Source organism: Cuculus canorus, chromosome 4, assembly GCF_017976375.1.
Source record: "Cuculus canorus isolate bCucCan1 chromosome 4, bCucCan1.pri, whole genome shotgun sequence".
Taxonomy (NCBI): Eukaryota; Metazoa; Chordata; class Aves; order Cuculiformes; family Cuculidae; genus Cuculus; species Cuculus canorus.
The window spans coordinates 24,562,604-24,589,083 of record NC_071404.1 but is presented as its reverse complement, the minus strand read 5'-3'; the positions used below and the strand labels follow the sequence as shown (position 1 = coordinate 24,589,083).

Genomic DNA, 26,480 nt, shown 5'->3' with positions numbered 1-26,480 from the left:
AGAAAAATGAAGCAACAGAATTGAAATAAGATATAATTCATGTTGTTTCATACGTCTGCAAATAAGAAAGTCTGCTATTTCATGTCTTTATGAAAAATATCACACTACTCTGCAGTAGTAATCTAAAACTTCAGTTTGTAATAACAACATTGCAGCATTTTGACAATTATAGGAAATTATTTTTAAAGGGAACAGTAATGTCTACACTGTGTTCAGTACCAAAAGACAGTTTTATATGCAGACTCGTGAATCAAAATCTCCCACCTGATGAGTCATTTTCCTTTAGCAGCAAAACAACAAATTAAAGATTCATTAGATTGAAGGTGATTGAACTGTTTAAAGATACCAGGCTGGCAAATGTGAAAAAAACCCTCAGTAACCATTTGTATCTATCAAAACTTTACAGAATTAACACCCAGCAAGCTCAGCAGTAGTCTTGTTAGCTTTCAGCCTGAGGCTGAAGTTACTCTTCAATGAAGAATAAAAACTTACTGTTTAGATCCAGATGACAAATATTTTTTCTCACTTACCTTGTTTGTGTGGTAAGATATTAAAATTATAAGGACAGTCACAATAATGACCAAAAAGAGGAAACTAACCAGAGCTGGATTTGATCTTGATATAATGGACTTCCAGCACGTCTCATATAATTAGTTCAGACATCATCATTAAGATGTTCACGAATCATACTACCACAACTTATATTTAATTTCAACTAAGATATTTATAATTTCAACTAAGATATTTATAATTTTAGTAAAAAACAAGCTGACAAGTAACGGGAAGTTATATTCATTACTGATTGATTTAGTTAATTTGTTGGGTTGGTTTTTTTTTTTTTTTAAATGTTAGCATCTGCAAACCAAGTCATGAGAAAAGTCAGATTTGTAAAGTTTTGTGATTTCAGATACTCATTAACATAAAGACAATTTTTTTTTTTGCTGTTTAAGCAACACAGAAAGCTTCAAATTAATTGAAAATACAGTTTTGCAGCTGGTGAATGATCTGATCCCATGATCTTTTGCCAGGCTTCACTCCTACATTTACTTCTGGGTCTTTGTGAAGCTCCTACACGTGACACTGCAGTGTGTATATATGTCCTCTCTGCCTCTCCTCAGAGCAGTCCTGGATTGCCAACTTTTTGCAGAATAAGCATTCAAGAAATCATCTTTGAAGGAATTAAATCTAACCACAGTTAATTTTTTAACCTAAGAACCTCTCTGTGTCTAGATCTAAGCGCCTTTTAAGCAATTTGGTTTTGCACGATCCATGAGGGATTAGGAAGTATTAGTATCCCCATTCGACACAGGATTTAGGTTCAGGGAATTAAACCAGGGCAGGGATTCAGAGCTGTGACAGGTATGCAGTGGTTTTCTATAACTGCATAGAGGAAGCCGTTTTTCCTAGTTCTTAGCCCTGTCCTTTGAACAGAAACTGTTCAGCTCTAAAGGAGAAAAGCCTTGCCCACTCAGGAATTAGGTCCTGAGTGACTCACATTTCAGCCTGCTAAATTAATGTAAGCTTGAACTGAGATAACTTATTCAAAATAATAGCTCCATTAGGAGAAGGAAAGTATTTCACATTACCGAAGATGCAGTGAATGCTTCATGCTCTGGGCTGAAAATTGCCTGCAGGGACCCAACATCAGCTTCCGCATGCCACGGAGATGCACCAAGTGTTTCTTCACCAGCTGTTCGATTTAAGTGCTCTTAAAATGCCTTGAGATGTATGTTGTTCATCTGTTGCCAAGGATTGGGAAATGCTGCTCCCACTGATGTCCCAGAGGTATCCTTCTACCATCCTTAAGGGAACTGTGGATTCCAATCTGGTAGAAATTCACACCACACCTCACCAGGAGGGCTTGGACAGGAAACCAGTGAGAAGCAGCTTGTGCTAGTGGGTCATAATCTAGAGCAAGGCAGGTAATGAGAGAGCTCACTCATGGAGCCAAAGGCCTGTTTCAAAACCTTTCCTGAACTGGAAGACAGACAAGTGTGTGGTCACCAGGTATGTACCTTACGCATCAGGCTTCTGGGCATCAATGATGCGGTAACGGTAGGGTGTCAGAGCCCCTCCTAGCACAGTTTCCTCTCTGTATATGAAATCACATAACTTCGTATAAGCAACTGAATAGTAGTTATTGCAGGAATGTGAACCCTTTCTTTCCACGGTTTGCATAAGTGCCCTAACCAAGGGCTACAAATTCAGTCCTTTGCATCCCTGTTTCTCCTTTGTCTACTTGCTCTTCACTGCCTTCTGTAAATCCGAGGTTAGAGATCTAACTCCCTGCTTCCTCATCCTCCACATCTAGGCTTCCTTCCTCTTGTAGTTAAATCCTTCTTATGAAATAAAAACTTTTTTCCTCTTTAAAGCCATACATTTCAGTAAAATAACCATTTTACTTAGTGAAATATGTTTACCATGATGTTAATAAATGTATCTATTAGCTGAAAAAAAGTATGCTACTCAGTAATAGATCAGACTGCTATAGACAAGAGAGATACATAAAGAAAAAAAACAAGTGAGACTGACATAACTTTAGTTTTAAGACCTCAAATTTCTTATAAATGTTTTATCTAAAAAGCATAATTATTATCAGATGCCAATATCTATCAATTTCTTTAAGCTGATACAAATGTATGTTCAAATTAAAGACAGAATCACTTCAGCATAACTACAAGAAATGCTCTATTATTTTCAAACCTTACTTTTTAGTATGTACACTGGCTACATTCTTTGTCCTGTCTTTCATACTAAATCTGGATCTGCCTAGGAACACAGGCAGGGAACACATGCAGAATCTGTAACATGTAGTTGTATTTACCCTCTTGGTCTGGAGAAATGTGGGCTTAACTGAAATAACTAAACGTACAGGTAAATCATGTCTTCAAAATCTGGAAAAAACGATTACTATACCAATTTTTAAGGGCCTTTTATTTAATATCCCATTCAAAGAAATTTAGTAGAAATATAGGCCTTTTTGGTTTATTGCCAGTATATTGTAGCTCTGTTATAACAGTATTGTATAGAAAGGACTTATGCCATACAAGATATTCAGGCATAGCCAGATATTTTGGGGAAAAAAAACCAAACCACAAAGTAACAAAATAACAGGATAAGCTGGAACCTTGTTTCTGAGAAATAATTATGATCTGAATTGCAACTGAGAATTTAGTGACAGAAAAGAAGGAAGAATAATGTCCTTTTAAAAATTTTTTATATTATTTAAAGCAACAATAGCAAATTATTCTCAAACTCAAAGCAAAACCCCTAATGGCTAAATGACAGTGAATCATCTGAACTGAAACCAGGAAAGTATATTTACTTAAATTTATCTTCAATGCACTAATTATTTCAGTAAGAAGAAAAACAAATACATGAATTAATTGAAAATCTCCATGGACCACACATGTTAATTGCCTGTTAGGGGTAAACTCCACGCCATTAAACTGAAGTGAACAACTGAAACCAAGATGAAGAAAGCTACAGTAAGGCTTTTCATCTAAACCAAATTTTAGGAAGCTGGAGTTCCAGAGTACCTAGTGCCCTAGTGCCCATGTCCTCAAAATAGCTGCTTCTACTCCCCTTTTTTCCTTCCATTTGCAATGTGGAACAGTGTGAGGGCCTTCTGATACATGCATATATGTGAGGGCCTTCTGATACATGCATTCTGATACTCTTCAAATTGACAGCTTTTCTTGCCTATTCATGGTAGTGATCAAAGGACAAAAGTTATGTTAAACTGGAATTATGCCCCAAAAAACTTCCAACAGAAATAAAAAATACGAGAAAAGGCCAAAAAAGTAACTTGTGATTTCTAGGATGTACAGGTCAAAGTGCCTTCAGAACAGCATTCTTCTTCTACTGCCAACAGCTGTAAGGCAGTGCAACTTAGCAGACAGTAGTAGTACATCAGAGCTGCTGCAGATCTCTTAAATCTTCTTTCCACTTTTGCTTCATGTCAGTATGAGAACTGTTAACTGCCTGATGCTTTTGCCACTGCCTCAGATTGCCTATTTATGAAATGAGGCTAATGATAGTTTACAAAACAAGCATTTCTATTTTAAGTGTCGATATGCAAAGGACCTTGTGAAATTATGTATCAGCAAGAATAGGACTCTTGCTTTACATTTTTTGCCCTGTTTAGCTTTAAGGGAAAAATGATACCATAGAGCAGTATCAAACATTTAAATTTGATATTTCTCCCCACCTCGGTAATAATACTGTCCACACCTCAATACTTCAGTTGAAGATTACAGGTAAAAAGATTTAGTTTTAGAACTTTAGCTGACTGTACAAAACAAAAAATAAGAAATACAATTTTTAATTGAAATTACTAAAGTGAATAGAAAACTAATGGCATACTAAAGACATTTCTGTGCTAAGAAATAGATTTTTTTTCCACCTGCCTGGATATGCATTTATCCTTGGCTAGAGAAATATTGCTGTGTGTTATTTCACAGAGCCATGCTTTAACTTCTCTCTTCCTTTACTCCCTAGAGGTACTGCAGAAGTACACTGTGGGGGCTATATGTATTTTGGAAACTTGAGACGGGTATTGCTTTCAGTTCCATGAAAAACAAAATAGGGATGTTTAACTACTTTGTAAGAAAACCGCCTGGAATTGGGACTGGAAGGATGAAGTGCAAGTGCTGAAGTTTTTGCTGTGAGTAATACTCCTGACATAAGAAGTAAGAAGATAATGATGCTTAACCTATCTCTCAGAAGATTAAAGGAAGCAGCCAAGTCCAACTGTAAATGAATCAATCCCCTCAACTCTGAGCTTCACCCACAGTGCAATATTTCTAAATCTTAAAGATTTTCGATAGTGGTAGGGAGATAATGAAACAATGATAAGTAATTTCTCAGGACACAGTGGGTAGGAGCTAACAGCTCACCATGTAGAGTGAATGTCCTTCCTCAGAAGAACCTCATAACTACTTCTCTGATACACTTTGCTGTATCAGAACTCTTCTTCCTCCTGGCTGTGAAAGTATCAATGGTCTTTCACTAGGCTCCTTCTGTCTTCTACACAATCATGAAACACCAGTGTAATTTTGTTGCCTTTCACTTCACTGTTTTTCATTGCTGGGTCTTTGATCTCCTTGAATGTGGGAACAGATGACAAAATCAGTCAAAAAGAATAAAATTAGGAAAAAATAAAAGTAGGGTAGAGGAAGGACTGGAGAAGATTTTGCCTACCTTTGCCTATAAATTTGAGCTGCTCACTCACCCCTATTCTCCTCAAAACAAATTGTATCATTTTCACTTTGCTCTTTGTCTTTGAAATTGGGTGAGAGATTGCTTGACAGGCATGTATGTTTCCCTTCTCAAATATAGCACCGCATCTTGCAGGTAACTCCTACTGCAGTCCAGATTCCCCACAACACTTCTTAACAATGGAGCTGGGTAGAAAAACAAAGGCTATATTTAATAAAAGACTTTAACACCCAGCTCAGACTGGAGCTGATAATCTTGTCTGTGGAAGTCACTACTCTTCCTACAGGGAGTGGGAAACGTAACTTTCCTGGAAAAAGAAAAGACATCAATGTTGTCTTTTAGTGGAGGGCATGGTGGTGTAACCTCCTCTGCTTTGTAAAAGAATCACAACACTCACCTAAGCAGGGAGGAAACATGAAAGGATTTGAAATCCTGTCTTGCACCTCACAGGTGAAGTCTGGCTAATGGAGCTTCTCCTACTGTCCCTGTTTAATGTGCCATACTGGGCATCCAAGATACAGGCATCGTGGAACCAGTAAGGAAGAGGATACTCTGAGCTTATCAGTGTAGTCAGCTGGGAGAACAGGGCACTGGCTTCTGGATACCAACACATAGAGTTGAAAAATAGGACTTTTTTGCATTCTTATTGCCCTCTTTGGTCTGCTTCATGTGTAAGAAAATATGATGCCTCCTGCTGCACTCATGCACCCTCTAAAAAGAAGGGGACATCTCTCTGTTTTCTAGGAAATACAACTTTACTAGTGTTTATCATAAAGGCTGCTTAGTTTCTAAATTGCCATTTTGGGATGATATTTCAGTGATATATGATGAGCCAAAGAGCTTAGATTGAGGTAAAGTTGAGCATGGCAAGAAGAGATGAACTGAGAGGCATCTAGTCTGTAGTCTCCTCTAAAGTTGCAGCAACTGAGAAGGGATTTTTAGGACTGCAAAACCTATTCAAATCCTACTGCAAGCACATACACTCTTAATTGGAAATAGACCTATACATTTATGCTTTTCTGTAACATAATTAATCTATGTTTCTCAGTAGCACATATAGTCACTATAAAGTTATTAGAGTGTGTTAATTAAAGAGTCTTATCAGAGGCAGAGATCACTGATAGCATAACAGAATTTTTAACACTCCTTCCAATTTTAGGAGTGCTGAAGCTAGTTGTAACATGATATGACATTTCACTGCAAATTTATTTTTGCTGGTTTTTTTCCCCTATTATTAGAGCTAAACAGATTGGTATCGAGTCTACAAATGAAAACGTAATTTTGTAATTAAATGTCAAGAAAATTACTTAACAACTTGCATAGAACAATACAGCCTGATATGACCCATGACTGTGTAGTGTGTAGTGAAGCACCTAAAACACTGATAAGAAATGTGTTTTGCAGGGATATAAAACAAATGAAGGCAAATTTTTAGTATAAGGTACATTAGGTCCAGCAGACTATAATGCCAACTCTCTATAGTATACAGAAATTAAAGCTTATCACAGTATGCAAAACAAGTAGCACAATGTAATATCAAATCTGCTTTCAAGTACATATGGAATGGCCTATATTATTTATTTCGACTAGTTCCTGGGTTTTGGATGACTTTTATTTATGATTTTTGTATCCTTATGTGCCAATTGTAACAAAACATTCTTTTCTCCAAGCCAGCTGGCATTGGTGTTATAGCTTGTTATGTGGGACAGTTGGTGGCTGGTACTCTCTGAACAGATACTCAATCAATTTAGTCCTTCAAAGATGAAAAGAAATTATTAGCTAATTCCTTGCACAAGAAGAGTATAATTATCCTTCCCCAACAATACTAGTAGTATGATGGCCCAGCAAACTTAAGACTGATGCAGAAGTTTCAGTCTCTTCTGTATGTTCTTAAATGATTTGCATGCATTCCCTACTTGTCACACGCACAGAGGAGGAGAAACATTTTTTCTATTTACTACATTACTATAAATTTGGAAGAGGCTAGAAAGGACAGTAGCATAGTTGCACAATGAAAGGAACTCGTTCCTATGAGAAGAAACGAATAATCTAAACTATAATAACATTAAGGAGAGAAAGCAAAAATGTGGAAGGGATCTTCAAAGAAGCTGGACTGAAGGAAAACGACTAAGGCAAGCACTATGATAACAGAGATTAAAGCTTCCCTTGGCTTCATAAACCACACCGCTTATGCACCTGACAAAGCTTATGAAGAACAGCATTACTTAAAGTATTCAGGGTATCAATAATCTTTGCACCCAATTCACATCACCAAATATTACCATGAGAATGGTAACTCTAGTAATTTATTTTATATTAAAAATAAATCCAGCTTCTCATAAAGCCACCTTCACAACTGCCACATTTCAAAAGCTGTTGTTCTTCAAAAACTACCTAATATTAGTTTTCCATTTCTAATGCAGATGACAAAAATCACCTTTATGAATCCTGTTAGCTTTCACTTGTCACTTCCATTGGGATATCTTTATGCCTTTTCTAACACTAATCTTTAAAAGGTAACCAGACCTAAAATTAATGGTAAGTGTACAAGCACTAAATACTGCCTGCAGGTAATAGGTCAAGTCATTAGCCAAATGTTGAAAAACTCTGTAGTAAATCCCCATGGAAATGAATGACATACAGAAAAGAACATCAGGCCATGACACTTCTCTCAATAAAAACACTGTCTGGCCCATGCCATGCAATGGCATGACTGAGAGGCAGAATTTTGGCTCTGCAAAAATATGTGCCCAGGCGATGAGCACTTTTTCCAGCCATGAGTAGCAGTACTAGTCTAAATTCTCTTTAAGTGGTTTAAAGCATTAAAATAATTTCCATACTACACAAAAAAGTTAACAAGAAAAGAACATGTAGTTTCCTCATGCTAATTACAGTCTCCATAGCATTCTAAGTAAGTATTCTCTGGTTCATTTTTTCCAAGGTGGAATGGAATAAAAAATTACTGTGTGAGGTTTTTCAGTTGAAAGCAGCATATGATAATTAGTTGCCATATTGCACGCTAACAGAACAGTATCTCCTAAAAAACCCCAAAACAACCTTGCACTGAAAACAAATATTTTAAGAGAAAAGAGGCAACACTGTGTAGATGCATATCACTATTACTATGAACACTCATACTTCTAGCCAGTTTTGACAGCAATCAGACTGAAAAGTGAACCAGTTACTTTGTGGGTAAATGTTTGGTTTTGGGTCTGTTATTGGCAAACCAAAGAATCCCCTTGAATCTTTGTATTTGAGAGAAGAGAAGTTATATATGCTAGATGCAAGCAACAGCATTAAGATCCCTCTTTGAATGTAACAACTGCCTGCTAAATACTCTAAAGTATGCCATTTCTTTATGCAGAATTAGCATTGCAAGATTTAGGATTTCCAGCCCCTCTCACTTCTGTACAATAGCTGATGTTGGCTTTCTGATCTACAGTTTCATTTGTGGAGCAGACCATTACATCTAGCTCATTACAATACTACCTCAGAAGATGGTTTGGTAAAGCTCTTGAGGGTCAAGAGAAAATAAACCTCATAAATCTCATGCTGCCTATTTCTTCCTCTACTTGTTACATAAAATGATGGAAATTTGAGTTCATGCTAATCTTGTTTTCATTAATATGGTCATTTGTATTAAATATAATACTTAATCTTTATGGAAAGCAGTACAAAAAATTCTATTTATGTTAAGAAATACAGTGCCTTAGCAGAAAATATGTAGTTTTCTTACTGTAGGCAGAAAATGCAAGCTATTTTAAGACCACATAAAAAAATATGCAGTTTCTATGTTCCAGGGAAAAGCTGCCTGATGAATATTGTGGCTATTTTCAATGGGATATGTTTAAAAAATGGATAAGCATTTTTAGACCCTAGATTTTAGAGAATCAGAGATGATTCACAGGAAAATACATTCCCAGCACTAAAGCAGATCAAGGAACTCACTTACAATAGCTTCATCATATAATATCACCCTGTGCTTGATTCCACTCTGTGAACACGTGTTGTTCAAAGACAAACAACACAGAAACGGATACATACCCTTTGCCTGTTAGTCTGGAGGCTGTGAAAGAAGGGTTGCTGAGGAGAAAGTTGTATACTATGTCTTTAAAATTTAATCCTTTTTTTAATCCTTTTGTCTGTTTTGAAGGGTTTCAAAAAATATACAAAGCTCGACTTTGACATTCATGGAAAAATCTTTCCTGTTGGCCACCTAAAACAGGATTAGCTTCTGCAGACGTATACTTTACTTCAGTTTAATGCCAAAAAGTCTTACGGAGCCATTCCTGATACCTGCAACCCCAAACCCATCAAAGTTAGAGGGACTTCTTATTTGGATGCATTTTGAATCATATACGAGGTAAGAAGAAAATTAATAATTTGGTATTTGTTTCTTGGAATATACTTTACTGGGAAAGGTGAGCTGTTGTGCCATGTTTGGTTCCAGCCATTTCTCCTCATTCACTTAAAAACTATACATAGAGCTGCTTCCTTAAGGAAAATTAAATTCTGAGATGTACCAAGCATGTGTGACTTCTGCTGAATTACCAAAGAGCACTGGATGCTTAGCATCCCCCCTAAACTAGCTGTTTATATTTAACATGGACACAATTCACTGACTTTAGTTTCCCTAACTTAAAATGCGTGGCAATTTTCCCAGAAGAGCAAAAGCAAAATATAACTCAGGTGTTCCAGAATCTACATATATTTGGTTTTCACATTAGGAATAAACCCTAAAGTAACACCAGAATTGAAATGGGAGTTGAGGAGATTCAGCAGAGCTGGAATAATAGAATTTGGTATTTTCTCTGAGCTGGAATGCACTCAGAATTAACTATCAACCATTTGTTTTAAGCAAAGAGAACCAAGTAGAAGTGAACTTCATGAAAGGATTAAAGCATTTTACTGTAGAAACAGGAAGATCCAGAAACATAAAAAGCATTTCACTTCTCAATTCACCTTATTTCATCTGCAATTTCAGGGTGATTTAAGGACACGTGAAGTATTGTACATTTCTAATATTCTTTTAAAATCCTACTGGAATCCCAATTTTATAATGCTAAGTCTTTCTTAATGGTTCATTAGTGCTGAAATTAACAACAATCTGTTAACAATTTGAGAGGGATAATGTAAATTACAGTGGCTGTTCAGAGTAGGTAGAAAATGTTTTCACTATTCTTTGAATAGTGAAATTTGAATGATGGGTGGAGAGAACCTCTTAGGTTTGTACAAACCCCGACATATTTAATTGAGCAATCATTACAGGCAACAAACTATTTAATTTCCATTTCCCCTTTCATTTCGAGGCCAGGCTGGATGGGGCCTCAAACAGCCTGATCTAGTGGGAGGTGTCTCTGCCCATGGCAGGTGCGTTGGAATTAGATATCTCTAAGGTCCCTTCCAACTCAAACCATTCATGATTCTATGATTTTACTGTTTTCCAGGACACAGTCATGCAAGAACAGCAGTTCAGGCAGAGTCTGTGTGGTGCTGCACAGACGGAAGAGAGCACCCATGTGTTACAACTTTCAGGGTGTGTTTGAAGAGAAATGCAGAGAAGCCTGCCAGTTCTCTCATCTGTACTAAGGTGTAATCGACAGCAGGTTAATACTGGAGTATTAGTTAGGGAACCCCGATAAAAGGGCAGTAAACTTATTCCGCAAATAATCACTATAGACTAATGACACCCTAAATAGCTCAAAGCCTTGACTGGTATCAAGGACTGTGCTTGGATTCCTAAATTAGCAGTCTAACTCCCTAGTGTGTCCTTGCTGTTAATGGAGAAACAGTCACCCAGAAGATGACTCAGATATTAGTAGAGCTACCTAGCCTTTTTTACTAGTTTTTAAAGGTATCAAGACTAGATGTGTAATAGATGAACCCTGTTCATGATCAGTACTAGCTGTGGGATGATAACCTTTTCCATCACTCTACCATCCTGTTTGCATTGCCATCTCTTATGAATTTACTAGGAAATATAACCCAACAAAATGTAAAGGTTCCAGTATGCACTGAAGGTATTTTGTCTTTGGTATCGACATGCAATTCGGAGTTTAAGCAGTTCATAATTTAATAAATATACCACATTTCAATTTCTCCACGTAGGTTCCAGAGACAACCAGTGTGATTTCTGCATAAAATTTCTATGGAATATATTTTTCCCCACAGAAATAGTACTTTTCCCCTCCTAAACAAATCTTGATAAATTATTCTGTAGATAAAAATAGCATAATACGTATTTCACTACAGTAAAGGCTATGAGCTTTTAAATGATCACATATAATAAGCACTGATTTTACAAAGCAAAACCCCAGCCAAACAAAAACCACAACCTAACTAAAAACCAAACAATTCCTCTCCCTCTTAACTGGATCAAGTGTTGGTAGAACTCAGGCAGCTGGTGGGAGGGGGACTGTACATTCCAAAAATGTCACAGTAAATTAATTAACGATTTTTTTCAGAACCCCTTCCTCCTTTGAGTTTATGACCATGTGTTCATTTGCGTTTTGTTGTTTTCTATCTGACTTCCAACTCATGCACTGCATTTCACTTTCTCTCCGTCCCATATCACAATGCAGGAAACAAAGTGCCACAAAGAAACACCTTCTAAAATCAATCTATACTTGCTAGTTAATTCTGAATAGTCTGATTTAATCCCAGATCTGTGTCTGAATTAAAAGGTGGTAACTGAAAAGTAAAAAATACCCATATGAATGGAAGTGTCACATTTTATAGAACTTTCTCAAGAAATGGGAAGTTGCCCAAAGCCCGAAGTCAGTTTTTAATTATTTTACTATAAATTAGAAATAATTATGCTTGTTGGAGTGGAATCATATTAAATTTGTGTTGTAAATGAAATAAACCCCATCCCACTAAGGTACAACAAAGCAAGAGATTTCTGTAATTTTGCTAGTCTAGTTTTCAGGAGAACAATTACTCTGGCCCATACTTGGAAAACCTGGAATATACATTGAAGCTGTTGGCTCAATGCAACTTCTTTAACTGTTTTGTTCTGTCTAATATTTATGATTTCGCTTGATTTCTTTCTCTCTTGCAGGCAGTTCTTAAAAGCTTCAAAATTCTTTATAACCACTCCTGTAAAAGTGTTTCAGACTTTCTTTTAGGCCTAATAAGAAAAAACAGTGAAGATGTATCCTCTTTCCCAGCTTTACCTGACTCTTGAAAAATCCTAAAAGCAATGCTTTTTCTGGCAGCAATAAAGAGAAGGCGAGACTAGGAAAAGCACAAAGACTCCAAGCCCCCTCAACTTGTCACTGACCTCTGGTCTTTTCATACTCTTATACCTGGCATCCTAAATTGTCCTGGGTTTATGACACAGAACAGCAAAACACAGATCAGAGAAGACAGTTCTTGGCTGCTGCTGTGCTTTTGTATGTAAGCCCTTCTAGGCCAATCAATAATGGATGTGCGAAGTGCTAAGAGTTAATTAATGGTGGCCTCCTTAAACAAGTAGTCCATACTTCTGCTGTGATAGTAGTACTATCACACCTTGTGGTTTCTAAACCCATCTTGCTATGGGGACTGATCATGAAAGATCCTTCTTTCCTGTCCACTAATACTTAACAATCACTGTTAATCTACAGTGCTGTGCAAGGAATCATTTGGATGCAGTACAGCAAATTTACAGTGAGAAATATCAAATATTTTAGAAGGAAGAAAAGAATACATTTGTTACTGAATCATGCACGTTAGGATAGCTAACATTATATATTTGTTGTAAAATAAAACATTATTTTTATACCCACAACAAAACATGGACCTGCAGAACTTTTCAAGCAATCTTCTAAGAGCTTCATACGAGTCTTTTGCAGCTCAGGACTGTCCCATTCATCTGCTTCAACTCCCCAGTATAAGTCTATGACCTGGAAAATAGTAAGCAATATTGTTACTTTATCATATGCCCTTTCTACCTATCAAATTAAAATTTAGCTTTGATAACACTTTGTGTACTGCTAAGCATTGTTCTGCAGTACAGTAGAAGGCAATGAGGTCTAAATCCAGTCCTTACACCAACTGGCAGGGTTTCCTTAGGTAAATGACAAGTCAAGCCTCTTATTTTCCCTCACAGATAGTCCCTCCTGGGATAGTCGCTGATTTTATATTCATATTTTTGAGCAGAGATTAGCATGACAAGATCTTGATTTGATGCCGTCTTTTTTTGCTACTGGATTGCATATAATGGTTAGGTAAGAATAATGACAAAAGCATTGATAAAATCCTGGCTCCATGGAAATTAATGGGAGTTTTGCTGTGGATCACAGTCAAGACACCTTGTGTCACTTGTATCCACAGGATATAAACTCATCCTGTCCACGTGGCTCAAAAACCACAATATGTGCAGTTCTGTAATATCGTACTTCCTTTGCTAGCTGGTCTTTGTCACTTTGGAAGCAGAGATTGTATAGATATGCAGTAGCAGACAGCTCGCTGTTCAGCCTTTCATCTGTAGCTACAGCCTCAGCTTTGTCATGGTAATTAGTTGCAAACAAACTCCTGGAAGAAACTGGAATATGTATGTTATATTTACTTGAAGAAATCAAGTGATGAAGTGTGATTTCACTAAATATTTTAACTAAAAGGCTGAATTCTTACTGTGGAAAAATAAATTTCAAACAATAAGGATCATATACATGCATTTATTTTGGAATAAAACTCATGGTACTCTTGATTGTTAACATCATGCAACTTGAACAAAAAAGTCCAAACAGATAGATAAAGAAAAATTGTTTATTGGAATATTATTTGTACTGTGGAAGCACTCTGCTGTGACCCCAAGAAATAGAATCACAGAACTAGCTGTTGTCCAAACAGATCATAAAATCAGCCTGAAGACCCAATATAAGAACTAATAACATGTTGATACAAAAGTAAAATTCCCCAGTTCACAGCTGATTAATCTCCTTGGTAAATCTGTCATAACAATAAATGTCACAGTTTAAGACCTTATCCTACAAATCTTTATGCCCATGTTTAATTTTACTACCTACAATCTCGTTGGTTGTTTCTGCCAGAAAAGTTTGGGACGTGTCAGTGTTTGCTGGAGTGGGCACTAACACAAGAGGTAGCGTAGGCTCTGGCTGATGATGAGTGAAGTAGCCCTATGTATAAAATGCATAGTAGCTTACACTGCCAAGAAAATACACTTACATTTATTTTTTACAGAAAGTCTGTTTTAAAATTTTGCTAGAATATGCAGCTTCTGCTTTACAAAACTGCATCTCAAACAGCCTACCTATATCTCTTTGCACTGATTTTCCTCTGTGCTTTTCTCTTTTAGTCTCATCAGGAAAAGTGTTCCCTTCTTCCTCTCTCCCTTCTGTTATTTATCTATACGACTTCATTATTGAACATCATATTGTATTCAGCTGTCTGATTACCTGAATGATGTATGATAAAGTATTCTAGTCATAAAATTAGAGCATCTTAGCATACAGACAGAAATATTTGAGTTACTGGTTGAATGAATTTATTGTGCTGCTCAAGTTCATTTGAAACATAAAAGCAATTTCTATTTTAATTAACTGTTCAGAAATCACATTTACTTTGTAAATGTGAAGAGGAAATTCTCTGGAATAGCAGATATTGTAAGGGCTCAGCAGCTGCCTTCTGTGTGTTATAATATTATAAATAATTTTTATTGGGTAACACTATTTTGGCACACAGTATCTTAATGTGTTATAATGTCCTGCAAAAGGAAATATTTTAGCCATCAAACCTCTGAAGACACCAAGAATTTCAAAACAAGAGGCTTATTCTTTATGCTATGTAAAATAAATGGGATTTAGGAAATTAAAGAAATGGAACAAGAAGACAACTGTGTCTATGTTGAAGTATATTTTTACTCATACTTGGAAAAATTGTGTGACAAAACACCCACAACCAGCTTTCAGTAAGGCTGCCATGGTGAGATGACAACCAGTGCTCTGCGTGAGAGCTACTTATACACGGTGGACTGATACCAGTCTAGGTTCAGTTCCACACTAGTCATCTAACAGAGACTTTTCATTCATAATTGAGTGTTTCCTTTTGCTTATTTTAGCTTTTGTCCTACCAATCCTACAGTTTTACAGATTTTCCTAAATAAACGAAATTATTTTATCTTTGTCACTTCTAGCTGCTTAACAAATGTGGAAAAAAATCTCATTCATGCAAAATTCCACTTTCCTGCTACCATGTATCACATGCTGAAAATTATTTGAAACAGTTCATCGTTCCCCAGAGGAAATGAGTATGCTGCTAATTAACTATGGTTAGTTATCCTCCAAAAATTTTCTATGATGACTATTTTCTTTCCTGTCCTCCCCTAAACAAATACTGTATTACACATACAAAACACCATTCACTCTAGAAGTCTTCTTCTCAGCCTATTTGCTTTCTGTATTCACCAATACTTGTTTTTCAGAAATATTTTCTGTTTCAATGGAAAAGGAAGTCCATTGAGCAACCAAATTCATACAGTGATTGAATATATTCAGTTCTGCTTCTACACACACAGTGGTTATGTTCCCTAACAGCTCCTACCAACTTTAGGATGCCTGAGAGATCTCCTGCTTTGCAACAACTGAAACACTCAGCAGGGCAGCCAGATGACTTAACAGAAGCTGGAGAAATGAATGTATTCCAACGCATTTCATTTGGGTCACCGTTTACCAGGAAAATAACGTGTTCAAGACACGCTATATTACAGTACATTTGTGGTAGTCACACAAAAGGTATTTTGTGTTTGACTAGTACTTTCCCTTGATAATTTTTTTCTACAAGCTTTCCTACTTAGCTTCCACAGTAATGAAACAGCTTTCTAGCTGTTTTCAGAAATGTGTCAGTGGAGCTGTCTCTTAGACCTCATATCAGGTAAGGATGCTCCTGGTGTTGAAACTATATAATAAAATAATTTGCTTCCATGAATATCAACTAGAATAAACTTAATTATTCCTCCCCTAGAGACTACATTACAATCCATTTGAAGACAGATGCATTTCCTCTTACAAAGAATTCAGTGGATTATGATCTACTTGGAGGAGACATTTCCCTCCTGTCACCAAGATGACTGAGAAATAGTTTATATTTTTCATTAATATCACAGGGTAGTAACAGGAGAAAAATGCTTTATTATTTAAATATCTTTTGCTCCTCCTTCCATGTACCACTGCAGCTGGGACTTCCCAATCAGCTGATGAGCCAGGACCCTCAGATGAAATTCTTTTATAGCCATAATCAAAAATCACTCTGGAATTTATCACCATCCAGATTCAGCAACTCCACTGTGACTCAAGGAATCAAAACCAGATATCCTAATTTAAGAACTTGTTATTTTGATTAAAAAACAGCTGCAGGAGCACCAAGAATCATACACTGGGAGGAACAGGATGTCACCTAAAAGGCGTTAGCTGCTTCCAAGGAAACTATACTCCGGAGAGCTGAGTTTTTGGGGTCACTAGGATGGAAGGAAGAATTGAGGATGTAGAACTGGATTGTTTTAAAAACTGAACAACATTTTTACAACATTGCATGCTGTATTGTTTCTTTTAGCGAAGAGCCAGTTCTAGGCCTTCTGACAGATATGGAACTTGACTGGATGATTTTACTGGACTGTGAATTAGAATGAACCTGACTTAAAAGTACCAGTGATTTTAACTGTGATGCCAAACTCATGTATTTTCAGTCAAATGCAACTTTATTTATTACCAATGAGCTCTTATGAAAGATGTGAAAACAGGAACTGACTAAAGCAATGGGAATTTTGCAATTGAGACTAAAGGAAGCAAATTCCATAGTGTATAGTAACAATAGGAATGCTCCACATTCAATTCATTTTTGTAATCAGTTTCTGCCTCTCTACTCTGCTCTGGTGAGACCCCCTCAGGGGTCCGTACTGGGATTGGTGCTGTTTAATATCTTTATCAATGGTACAGACAGTGAGATTGAGTGCACCCTCAGCAAGTTTGCGGATGACACCAAGCTGAGTGGTGTAGTTGCCACACTGGAAGGACAGGATGTCATCCAGAGGAACCTGGACAGACTGGAGAAGTGGGCCTCTGAGAACCTCATGAGGTTCAACAAGGCCAAGTGTAAGGTCCTGCACCTGGGTCAGGGCAATTCCCGTTTTCAGTACACAATGGGGGATGACGTGCTTGAGAGCAGCCCTGTGGAGAAGGACTTCGGGGTGCCGGTCGACGAGATGCTCAACATGAGCCGGCAATGTGCACTCGCAGCCCAGAAGGCCAACCGTATCCTGGGCTACATCAAAACAAGTGTGGTCAGCAGGTCAAGGAAAGTGATTCTACCCCTCTATTCCCCTCTTGTGAGACTTCACCTGGAGTATTGTGTCCAGTTCTGGAATCCTCACTGTAAGAAGGACATGGAGCTGTTGGAACAGGTCCAGAGGAGGGCTACAAAGATGATCAGAGGGCTAGAGCACCTTCCCCACGAGGACAGGCTGAGAGAGTTGGGCTTGTTCAGCCTGAAGAAGAGAAGGCTCAGAGGAGATCTTATAGAGACCTTCCAGTACCTGAAGGGGGCCTACAGAAAGCTGGGGAGCGGCTATTTGTAAAGGCTTGTGGGGATAGGACCAGGGGGAATGGGTATAAACTGGAGAGGGGCAGATTTAGACTGGACTTTAGAAAGAATTTCTTCACCATGAGAGTGGTGAGACATTGGAACAGGTTGCCCAGGCAGGTTGTGGATGCCCCATCCCTGGATGTGTTCAAGGTCAGGTTGGATGGGGCCTTGGGCAGCCCGATCTAGTGGGATGTCCCTGCCCATGGCAGGGGGGGTTGGAACTAGATGATCTTTAAGGTTCCTTCCAACTCTAACTATACTATGATACTATGATACTATGATATCATGCCTGAAATACTGCATCCAGCTTTGAAGTCCTCAGCACAATAAAGACATGGACCTGTTGGAGTGGGTCCAGAGGAGGGCCACCAAAAGGATCAAAGGCCTGGAATGCCTCCCCTGTGAAGACAGGCTGAGAGAGTTGGGGTTGTTCAGCTTGGAGAAGACTCTGAGGAGACCTTATTGCAGCCTTTCAGTGCTTAAAGGAGACAAGAAAGCTGGAGAAAACTTTTTAGCAGGGCCTGTAGCAATAGGAAAAGGGGTAATGGTTTTAAACTGTGACAGGAGAGGTTTAGAGTAGGAAGAAATTTTTTTTGCTGAGGGTGGTGAAGCACTGGACCAGGTTGCCCAGAGAGGTGGTGGATACCTCATCCCTGGAAACATCCAAAGTCAGGTTGGATGGGGCTCTGAGCAACCTGATCTGGTTGAAGATGTTGCTGCTAACTGTAGGGGAGTTGGATTAAATGACCTTATAAAGGTCCCTTCCAATCAAAACCATTCTATGATTCAACGAACTTATGATTCTAAGACAAACCCATAGTTAGAGCAGATATAACAACTACCTCTATGATGATTACATGAAATTAAAAATAGAAGTGGAACACATTAATTCAGATGTAACATTATTTCTTCTTAATACTTTGAATATCAAAAATAGAAGTGATTTCATTAAGTTTATGATGTGAAAGTTGCCGGTGTGTTCCCATATTGCTTTTACCACCAGCACAATGTTGTATTGTAAAACCATGTGGTATTTTCATCTATACAGAATTTACCTCAAATCTGCCTGTCAAATAATTTAAGTTCATCAATTCAGCACAATTAACAAGTGAAATCCACTTTTTTCCAATTTTCTATTTTACCAATGATATTTAAAAATGTCACCTGTCCTAAATAGTGTTAATTTCAACAAAAAGTAAGACAAGATTCAACACAACAAAACCTACCTGAAATTCCAGCCCATAGTTTTCCCTGCAGAATTCTCTCAGCTTAGGATACACATGTTCTCTTAGGGCACTCCTTTCTGCTATTGTATCTGTGTTGGAAAAAAGATGTTATTAATAATATTTATATGAACTCTGCTCTTTTAGTGAGAGATACAGATTAATCGCATAAAGAAGAGAGAACCCCCATCCCCCTCATCCCCCCAGTGAAAAACAAGTGCTGGGATTTAATCTCTAAACTCTATGTGGAACATTAAGCTTCATACACATCTTAATATTGCAGCATATTTTAATACAGTGCAGCCAAATTAATTTTGTAATTGAGCAGTCAGAATTTCTTTATCAGTTTGACTTTCATTTAATTTTCAGGAAGCTGAATTCTATGAATTAGAAACACCATGGAACAAAGAGATATACCAAAGATGAAAGAGATCTCTATAATTAGAAATAAATGAATAACATGAATTAATGACATCGTGTCAAACATTATGACTTTCTTCACATTGTTAATATGATAGCTTCCTAAAAGAAAGAAAGCTGTTACTAGCATTATTTATGGTATCTTTTGGTCCAGGTGATTTCTGCTATCATACTAAATGCACAGTCTGACATCATCACCATGCAAAATGAAATGTGTTTTGATAACAAAGTACGGTATGGCAATGACAACTAATTTCTTATTAAGTTCTATCTGTCCAAATTAACCTGAACACATTTATATAAAACATATCACTCAAGAAACACATTGTCAAATGTAAAGTAAATTTGGTTAGTAACGAAATCTTGTACAGATAATAAATTTTACTGTCTTTCCCAGTAAGACTAAGATATGTGATGGATTTTGCTAGGTCCAGATTTTAACCAGTGCCGACCGAGTAAAGACACAGAGGGATGACACCATTGTCAAATTATTTTCAAAACCAGAACACAACTGTGGTAAACCACTAGGTCTGAGCTCTGTGTAATGAAAACCAAAGTGTTAACTTATGAATGATGGAGAACATCTACTGCAGTTAAAGAATATTTTAATAACTACACTGAAACAAAACAATAGGTTAAAACTGATTTAACAACCCCCACATTGTTGTAAACCAGACACACATGTGGAAATCTAACAATGTTTTATTCATCAGAGCTACAGCTGATACATCTAAGTCAGAGGTCTGTTCAAAGAATCATGGTCACGGATTTATAATATTTGCTATTTCAACAATTATAGAAGAGTGTGGGATCTATAATCTAATTAATTATACCAAATTTGTAATATCCTTCCTAATATTTAAATATATGTTTGAAATATCACATAACTGTGCGGTGTAATCATCATTATTTTATAAACAGAAAGCAATCCAGAACAATTCCAGAGAATTATTTCTTGTGAAATCTTCATAAAGGTAAAACAGCTATATCACAAGGGCTCACAAGTACAGCCATAAGCTTAATCCAATTTAGCTGAACTACCACAGTTTGTCCCTCACAAACCTTTGATGTTGAAAAAAGTCAAAAGGTGTAGTAGTTTTCATACAACATCCTCCTTAAGTGCAAGAATATTACATATTTATGATTTTATGCTTTAAAACATACCAACTATGCTAACGTATTCTGAAGACAATGGCCCAGAAGCATTAGTCAAGTCCTTGCTCTATTTGACTGTGGACACATCACTCAAGGTGAGATACTGAATCTATAGTGCATGGCTATTATACAGCCTATTTGAACACTACAGGTAAGACGGATCCTGTCTGGACTACATTCTGAGGAGTGTGGCCTCCCTCCCTCTCTCCTCGCTTCCCTCTTGGGAAGTTATTACCCTCCCCTCCCTGCCACTGAAGAGGCTGCACCAAGAGTGCTGTGCTCAGCTCTGAGCACCCCAAATCAGAAGGATGGGGAGGAAACTGGAGAGGTTACTGAGATAGTCAGAGGCCGAGAGCACACGGCCTACAAGGGGAGATGGAGGAGTCTGGGCTTGTTTAATCTGGCAGAGTTTAAGTGGGACCTAACTGCAGCCTACAACTGCAAGCCAAGCTCTTTGCGTTAGGGTTAGACAGTACAACAAAGGCAAAGACAACATATTATACAGCTTGAGAAGTTCAGGTTGGACAGTAGGAGAAGCTCCGCTGTCCTTGGAGCTCTTCAAGACTTAACCAGACAAGTTCATGTTTGACCAAGCTACTGTTACCAGCACCTCAAGAGGGACGTTAGCCCAGATGACCTCCTGAGTCCACCTTGTGACCAGCAGTGATCCTGACTCTCACAAGAAACTGCAGGTTTGGCTTAGTCATCCAGGCCCCTTTTACAGTTTCTGGGAAGATATTTACTGCTGTGTGGGCCAGTGAGAGCAAAACGGTAGAGTAAAACAGCCGGTGGCAAGGACCCAATGTCCACGCCATATGTATTTCAGGGGATTTTACTTTGGATTGGGCTCATCCCCCTCCTGTTTTTCATCCAAAAGGAACCCAGAACACCAAGACTGCTCTATGACGTGAGTTGAAGTATATTAGATAGTGATCATCAAGGTATTCATTGCAGAAATGTACTACAGATCTGGATGAACAGACACATCTTACAAATAGTCAGAAAGAGAGAACAAAACCCAAAGCCCTCAACCCAGAGCTGTCTGAGTTAGAACATAAGGAAGAAGGAGAGATAAGTTGCTTCCTGCTTAGGATCCACAGTCATTAATTTTCTCATACTTTACTGCCTAACTCAACCTTTTTTTTTGCAGAATGTAGCACACAGCTAACGAGGTTCATTAGCCAGTGGGCTGCACTGTGCTGATACAGCAGTATTGTTTTAGCTCCAAAGCAACTCTTCTCAGTGCTAGTTTGGAGTCACTGTACTGCATGGTGTTGCCGTGCCTTGTGATAAAAGCTACCTTGCACACTTTGCTTCATTTGAAATACTTAACTTTTTTTACCTTCACAGTACCTGACACTCTTAGATCAGTTAGTGATAGAAGACTATATATCCTGTATTGTTTGCCTTAATACAGGTTAATTTTGGCATGCAAGTCTACGAAAACACACAGCATCGTATCTTCATGGTTGAGTAGAATAACTCTGTTGAAAACCAACTCACTATTCAGTTACTGAACTAAAAAAAAAATGTTACTTGCCCCTCTAAATGGAAATGCATCATGACAACAGCTTTGTTATTAAGGAAGCAGCAATTCACAGTTACTGTTCGCAGTTACTTAAATGATCAGTGTGTCAGCAGACAGAACAGTCTTACCAGGGAACTAAAATAGGCTAAGTTGCAGGAACAAAAGATAAAATTATTGGAAAAGGGCAGAAGTTGAGAGTAAATATGTTTAAATGATAAATGGGAAATATATTGTCTGATATACACAACACATAAAATTGTATTCTGCCGCTTTCTATTTATGCCCACAGAATTCACACTGCAGAACCCCCGTGGCTTTAGGTTTAGAACATGGTGCTGTTCCCTGCAGCGCAACTTGTACGGCCTTGTTCAGAAAATGAAACAACACACTGCAAGAGTACTGCTACAATTCTAATACCTTATAAATGAAAGTGAAAGCGATAAATACATTCCTTCAACTAGAACTATGTTCTCCATACCTATCCCATATTTTCATTCCTACTTCTAAATTGAATCCATTTGGCTTATCTAATTGGAACTTGAGACTGGTGCTTATATTAATGAATTTTAAGAATTCCTGTCTTTCTAATAAATTGTGAAACTTTAAGGAAACAGAAGTGCATTTAGGTAAGATGAACTACAGTAATTAGTACGGATGGCAGATAAGCTGGTTTAATTAAATAAAATTTAACCTGATTTACAGTGACAGCAAATCTGTGAAGCTGGCAGATCCTAACAACAAAAATGTCACAGAGGCAAATTCCACCTTCCAAGCTGCTGCTGCAGATGAACGGATTAACTAAATGACATTCTTCCAGCAGCCAAAATGAGACAGTAGCTTTGAGATGAGGTTTATACCCCTCCTAACGTTAGTTCTGATACAATGAGATCCAAATGGTAGTCCACAATGAACTGTAGGAATGAAACTACAGCTGCAAAAGCATAAGGCAAGACTTAAGAAAACCTCAACCCTAAACTTGTCTCCAGTATTTAAATGAAACAAAACAATGGCACAGCAAGACAGTGACTTGCTGAACACATATCTTTCATACAAGCACTAACTCCTGCAGACGGCTGCCTCCTAAGCCAGTCCATAACTACACCTTCCTGCTCACCCTGACACTCCGAACTGACTGAGAACGCTATTGAAGCTCTCTGTCTCCCTGCACATCCCCAGTGTAATGCTGATGACTGACATGAATTAGCCACATATGCATTTACGGCCTTTCTGCAAGTAGAGGCAATCATTGTTTAAACATGACTGTTTGCGTGAGGTGTGATTTCTGAAGGCTTGTAGCTCACTCAGATCACTGCCAGTTTCCATTAGAGTATTCCAAGGTGCCGATTCTCAGTGTGAACTATTTCCATGCCAAAGACTGACCTTCAAACACAAGCTGTTCTGCTATTAAAGTTGCTTATTTTATTTTTAATAGGGAAAGTACATTTTACATTCTTGTGTTAGTAAACAGATGATGTGTATTTACAAATGGTTACCAAACATTAATCTCTGGGACAAAATGTCATGGAATACATCCTAGCTGAAGAAAATTTCAAAACACACATGCAAGTTAACAGAAAGAGTTAACATGGAAGTCTGATGGAAATTGCCCATTTTCAAGCACCAGTTATTCTGTCCTAAGACCAAACAGCTTCTCTTCTTGCTGCTGGTTGTATTGGTCATAGTTCAGCCATGGTGATGAGAATGGCCATTTCATGCAGATGGGCTGCTGTCACGCGATGACGAACTCAACCAAACTTGACACAGCTGAACAAGGAGGTTGCTCAGCCCCACTCTGCTCTCACCTGTTGCACAGCAGGTACCAATGTGGGGACATGAGCCCCACCTGACCACCCTCAAAGGAGCAGTACATTCAAACTGACAGTCTGTCTGCAGAAATGTAACTCATGAGTAACCTTACCCAGGACACAAGCTAAGGCCCTCGAGCAGGGAAAAGCCTAAGCAGGGAGGGCGTTTGCACTGCCACTGTTTGACTTACACAGGAATGCTGCATTACCCAGCTTGCGGAAGCTGGCAGGAAAATTGTTGACTGACATAATAGGCTGAGGCAGGCAGCTGAAACTGGAAGAACCAAGGCAGAAAAAGAAGAAAAAAACTGCCCTTGCAGCTGTTCGAGGCATCATGGAAATGAACATCAGACATGGCCACTGAGCTGCCTACAGGTTTCATCTCCAGCCAGTCATCCAGGAAAGAGCAGCTCCTTGTATACAAAGAAGCAATTTCTGTATCACTCCCTGGTCTTGGCGTTCCTGCACATTGCATTGGGGCAGTACAGAAGCTTGATGGGGGTCTTGAGCTCACCTCTTTCACAGCCCACTTCTCTGCCAGCTTAGTCTCCTGCACAAATGCATGCAGATATATTTATTAATATATAATGCTGGAGTCTTGTGCGACTACAGAAGCCCTGAGTGAGCTGAGAACTTCTGATCTATTCCTGAATGCACATCCGTTAAGACATCCATTCATTTACTTCCTCTAAGTATTCTAAATGTTTAGAGTTGATGGATGGGTAGGATAGTTTCTTGCCATAAGATTTCTCTTTAATCCACGGCAATATTAAAAAATGTGGGTATTTTATAACCATTGTCTATTACCCGCAGTGAGAATTTCTGCACTTAAATTATCTAAGGATCTGATGCAAATAAGGTTAAAAATTTCATAGCAGCAATACCAAGTAAGGAATTGGCTGCCAAACCTCTTTATGCTAGTATGTTGTCACATAGGACTGTTCAGCTGAATTACTCCTTTTAAACTGTCTTTTTTACTAATAACACATAATAACACTGTGTATTACCTTTGCTACTAAAAGCTTTGAATATCAGTAGGTAACAAATGTCGTTAAATATTATGGAAACCTTGTCTCTGAAAATAATATAATAATAAGTAATTTGCATTTCTATAATGCCTTTCATCTAAGAATCTCTGAGCACTTTGTGAGCAATGAGTTTGAATCAGGTAGATGGTAAGAGAGAGAAAAATGACTTGAGCTAACTTGCCTTCCTAGAAAATTAACTCCATAGACTCTGTTGTCATTTCCTTCCCTCAGGGTTTCTGTGAGCAGAGACCATTAGAATGGGCACCCAAAGCTTCACAAGACACTTTTTAGGTAGACCGGGAATAGGAACAGATTGGTCTGGGTCACTTCTGACCTCCTCAAACAACACTGCAAACATTCAGGTCTCTACTGGCTTTGTAAGAAGGCAAAAGAGAAACAGGACAGACTGAAGGACATTCATTATTTAAACTCAATGCCACAACTGACTGTAACCCTCCAAATAAATTCTAACTAGCAAAATACTGCAGTATTGCTGTGATGTACACAGCTGCATGGTGGGAGCTCACTCACGAGAGGCACAGCCCTTCAGCTCAGAAGTTAAGAGCTCTAAGAACTGGGCTTTTGTAATACAACACTGGTGGCACCTCCCTCTCCTCAGCCTTCTCAGTGTTAAAAAAAATAATAAAAATATAACAACAGTGGACTGACCATTTGAGCCCCAAGGAACGACTGCTTGCCGTGGAAGTCAGAAGAAATAATGAAAAATAACATTTAAAATAGTAGGTAATCCTGAAATGTGTGTCTCACTTCTGAAGAAATCACAGGATGTGACTACAGAATTGTGGTCAATGTCAGAACATTTAAACAAACACATTTTCAAAACAAAAGATCTAACTATCTGAGGCAGGATTCAAAATGTAGGGCATAATTATAAGCTTAAAACTTCTAGTTGCAGCAATTAGCTCTTCTTTATTTTAGCCTCAACTCAAACAATATCCAATTAAAAGTGAGGAGTACTTTTAAACCTATTTCTCTGACATGTTTCCTACTGTCCTGGCAGATGACAAATTTAAATCAACACATATAGACTATGGTTGGTTGGTTTTTTTTTTTAATTATGATGTTTAATAGCTGGCCACATTTCACAGTGACATCTTATAAAATACCCTGCATCTTGACTGTTAATTTGATTAACCAGTGCCACCTATTGGCTTAGCAATAACACCCAGTTGTCAATTTATATACATAAAAAATAAGGCAACATGTAAAATCGAAGAGGTCAAGACCCATGTTAAAATACAGAATTTAGGAGAAATATAACTATGGAACTGACATGACAGAAGGGAGAAGCGATTCCTATATCCAAATATCAAAATTAATATTTTCATTATTCCCACACTATTGTTTTCCCAATTTAAAACAAATATTGGTTTCTGAGAGTTCTGGGTTTTATTATGGGTACAGTATGCTTACATGAAACAAATTTGAGGTCTGATCCAAAGGTTAGTGAGGTTAATGGAAAGATCTGTTAATGGCAGCAGATTTTAAAGGAAGTTCT

The 26,480-nt window shown here is 37.9% G+C and overlaps 1 protein-coding gene across 3 annotated transcripts in view; it reads right to left on the bottom strand.

The window, feature by feature from the left end:
- Positions 1 to 26,480, bottom strand: part of NWD2 (NACHT and WD repeat domain containing 2) — a 55,252-nt gene that overhangs the window by 14,778 nt on the left and 13,994 nt on the right. For 2 of the 3 annotated variants that reach the window (XM_054066252.1, XM_054066253.1), the window contains exons 2-3: positions 19,029 to 19,117; positions 12,990 to 13,106 (exon numbers count right to left, since the gene is read on the bottom strand). In XM_054066252.1, coding sequence (XP_053922227.1) covers positions 12,990 to 13,106; positions 19,029 to 19,117 — 206 coding nt within the window. Of the gene's footprint in view, positions 1 to 12,989; positions 13,107 to 19,028; positions 19,118 to 26,480 lie in introns of those variants that run through there. The other variant, XM_054066254.1, reaches the window with a different exon arrangement.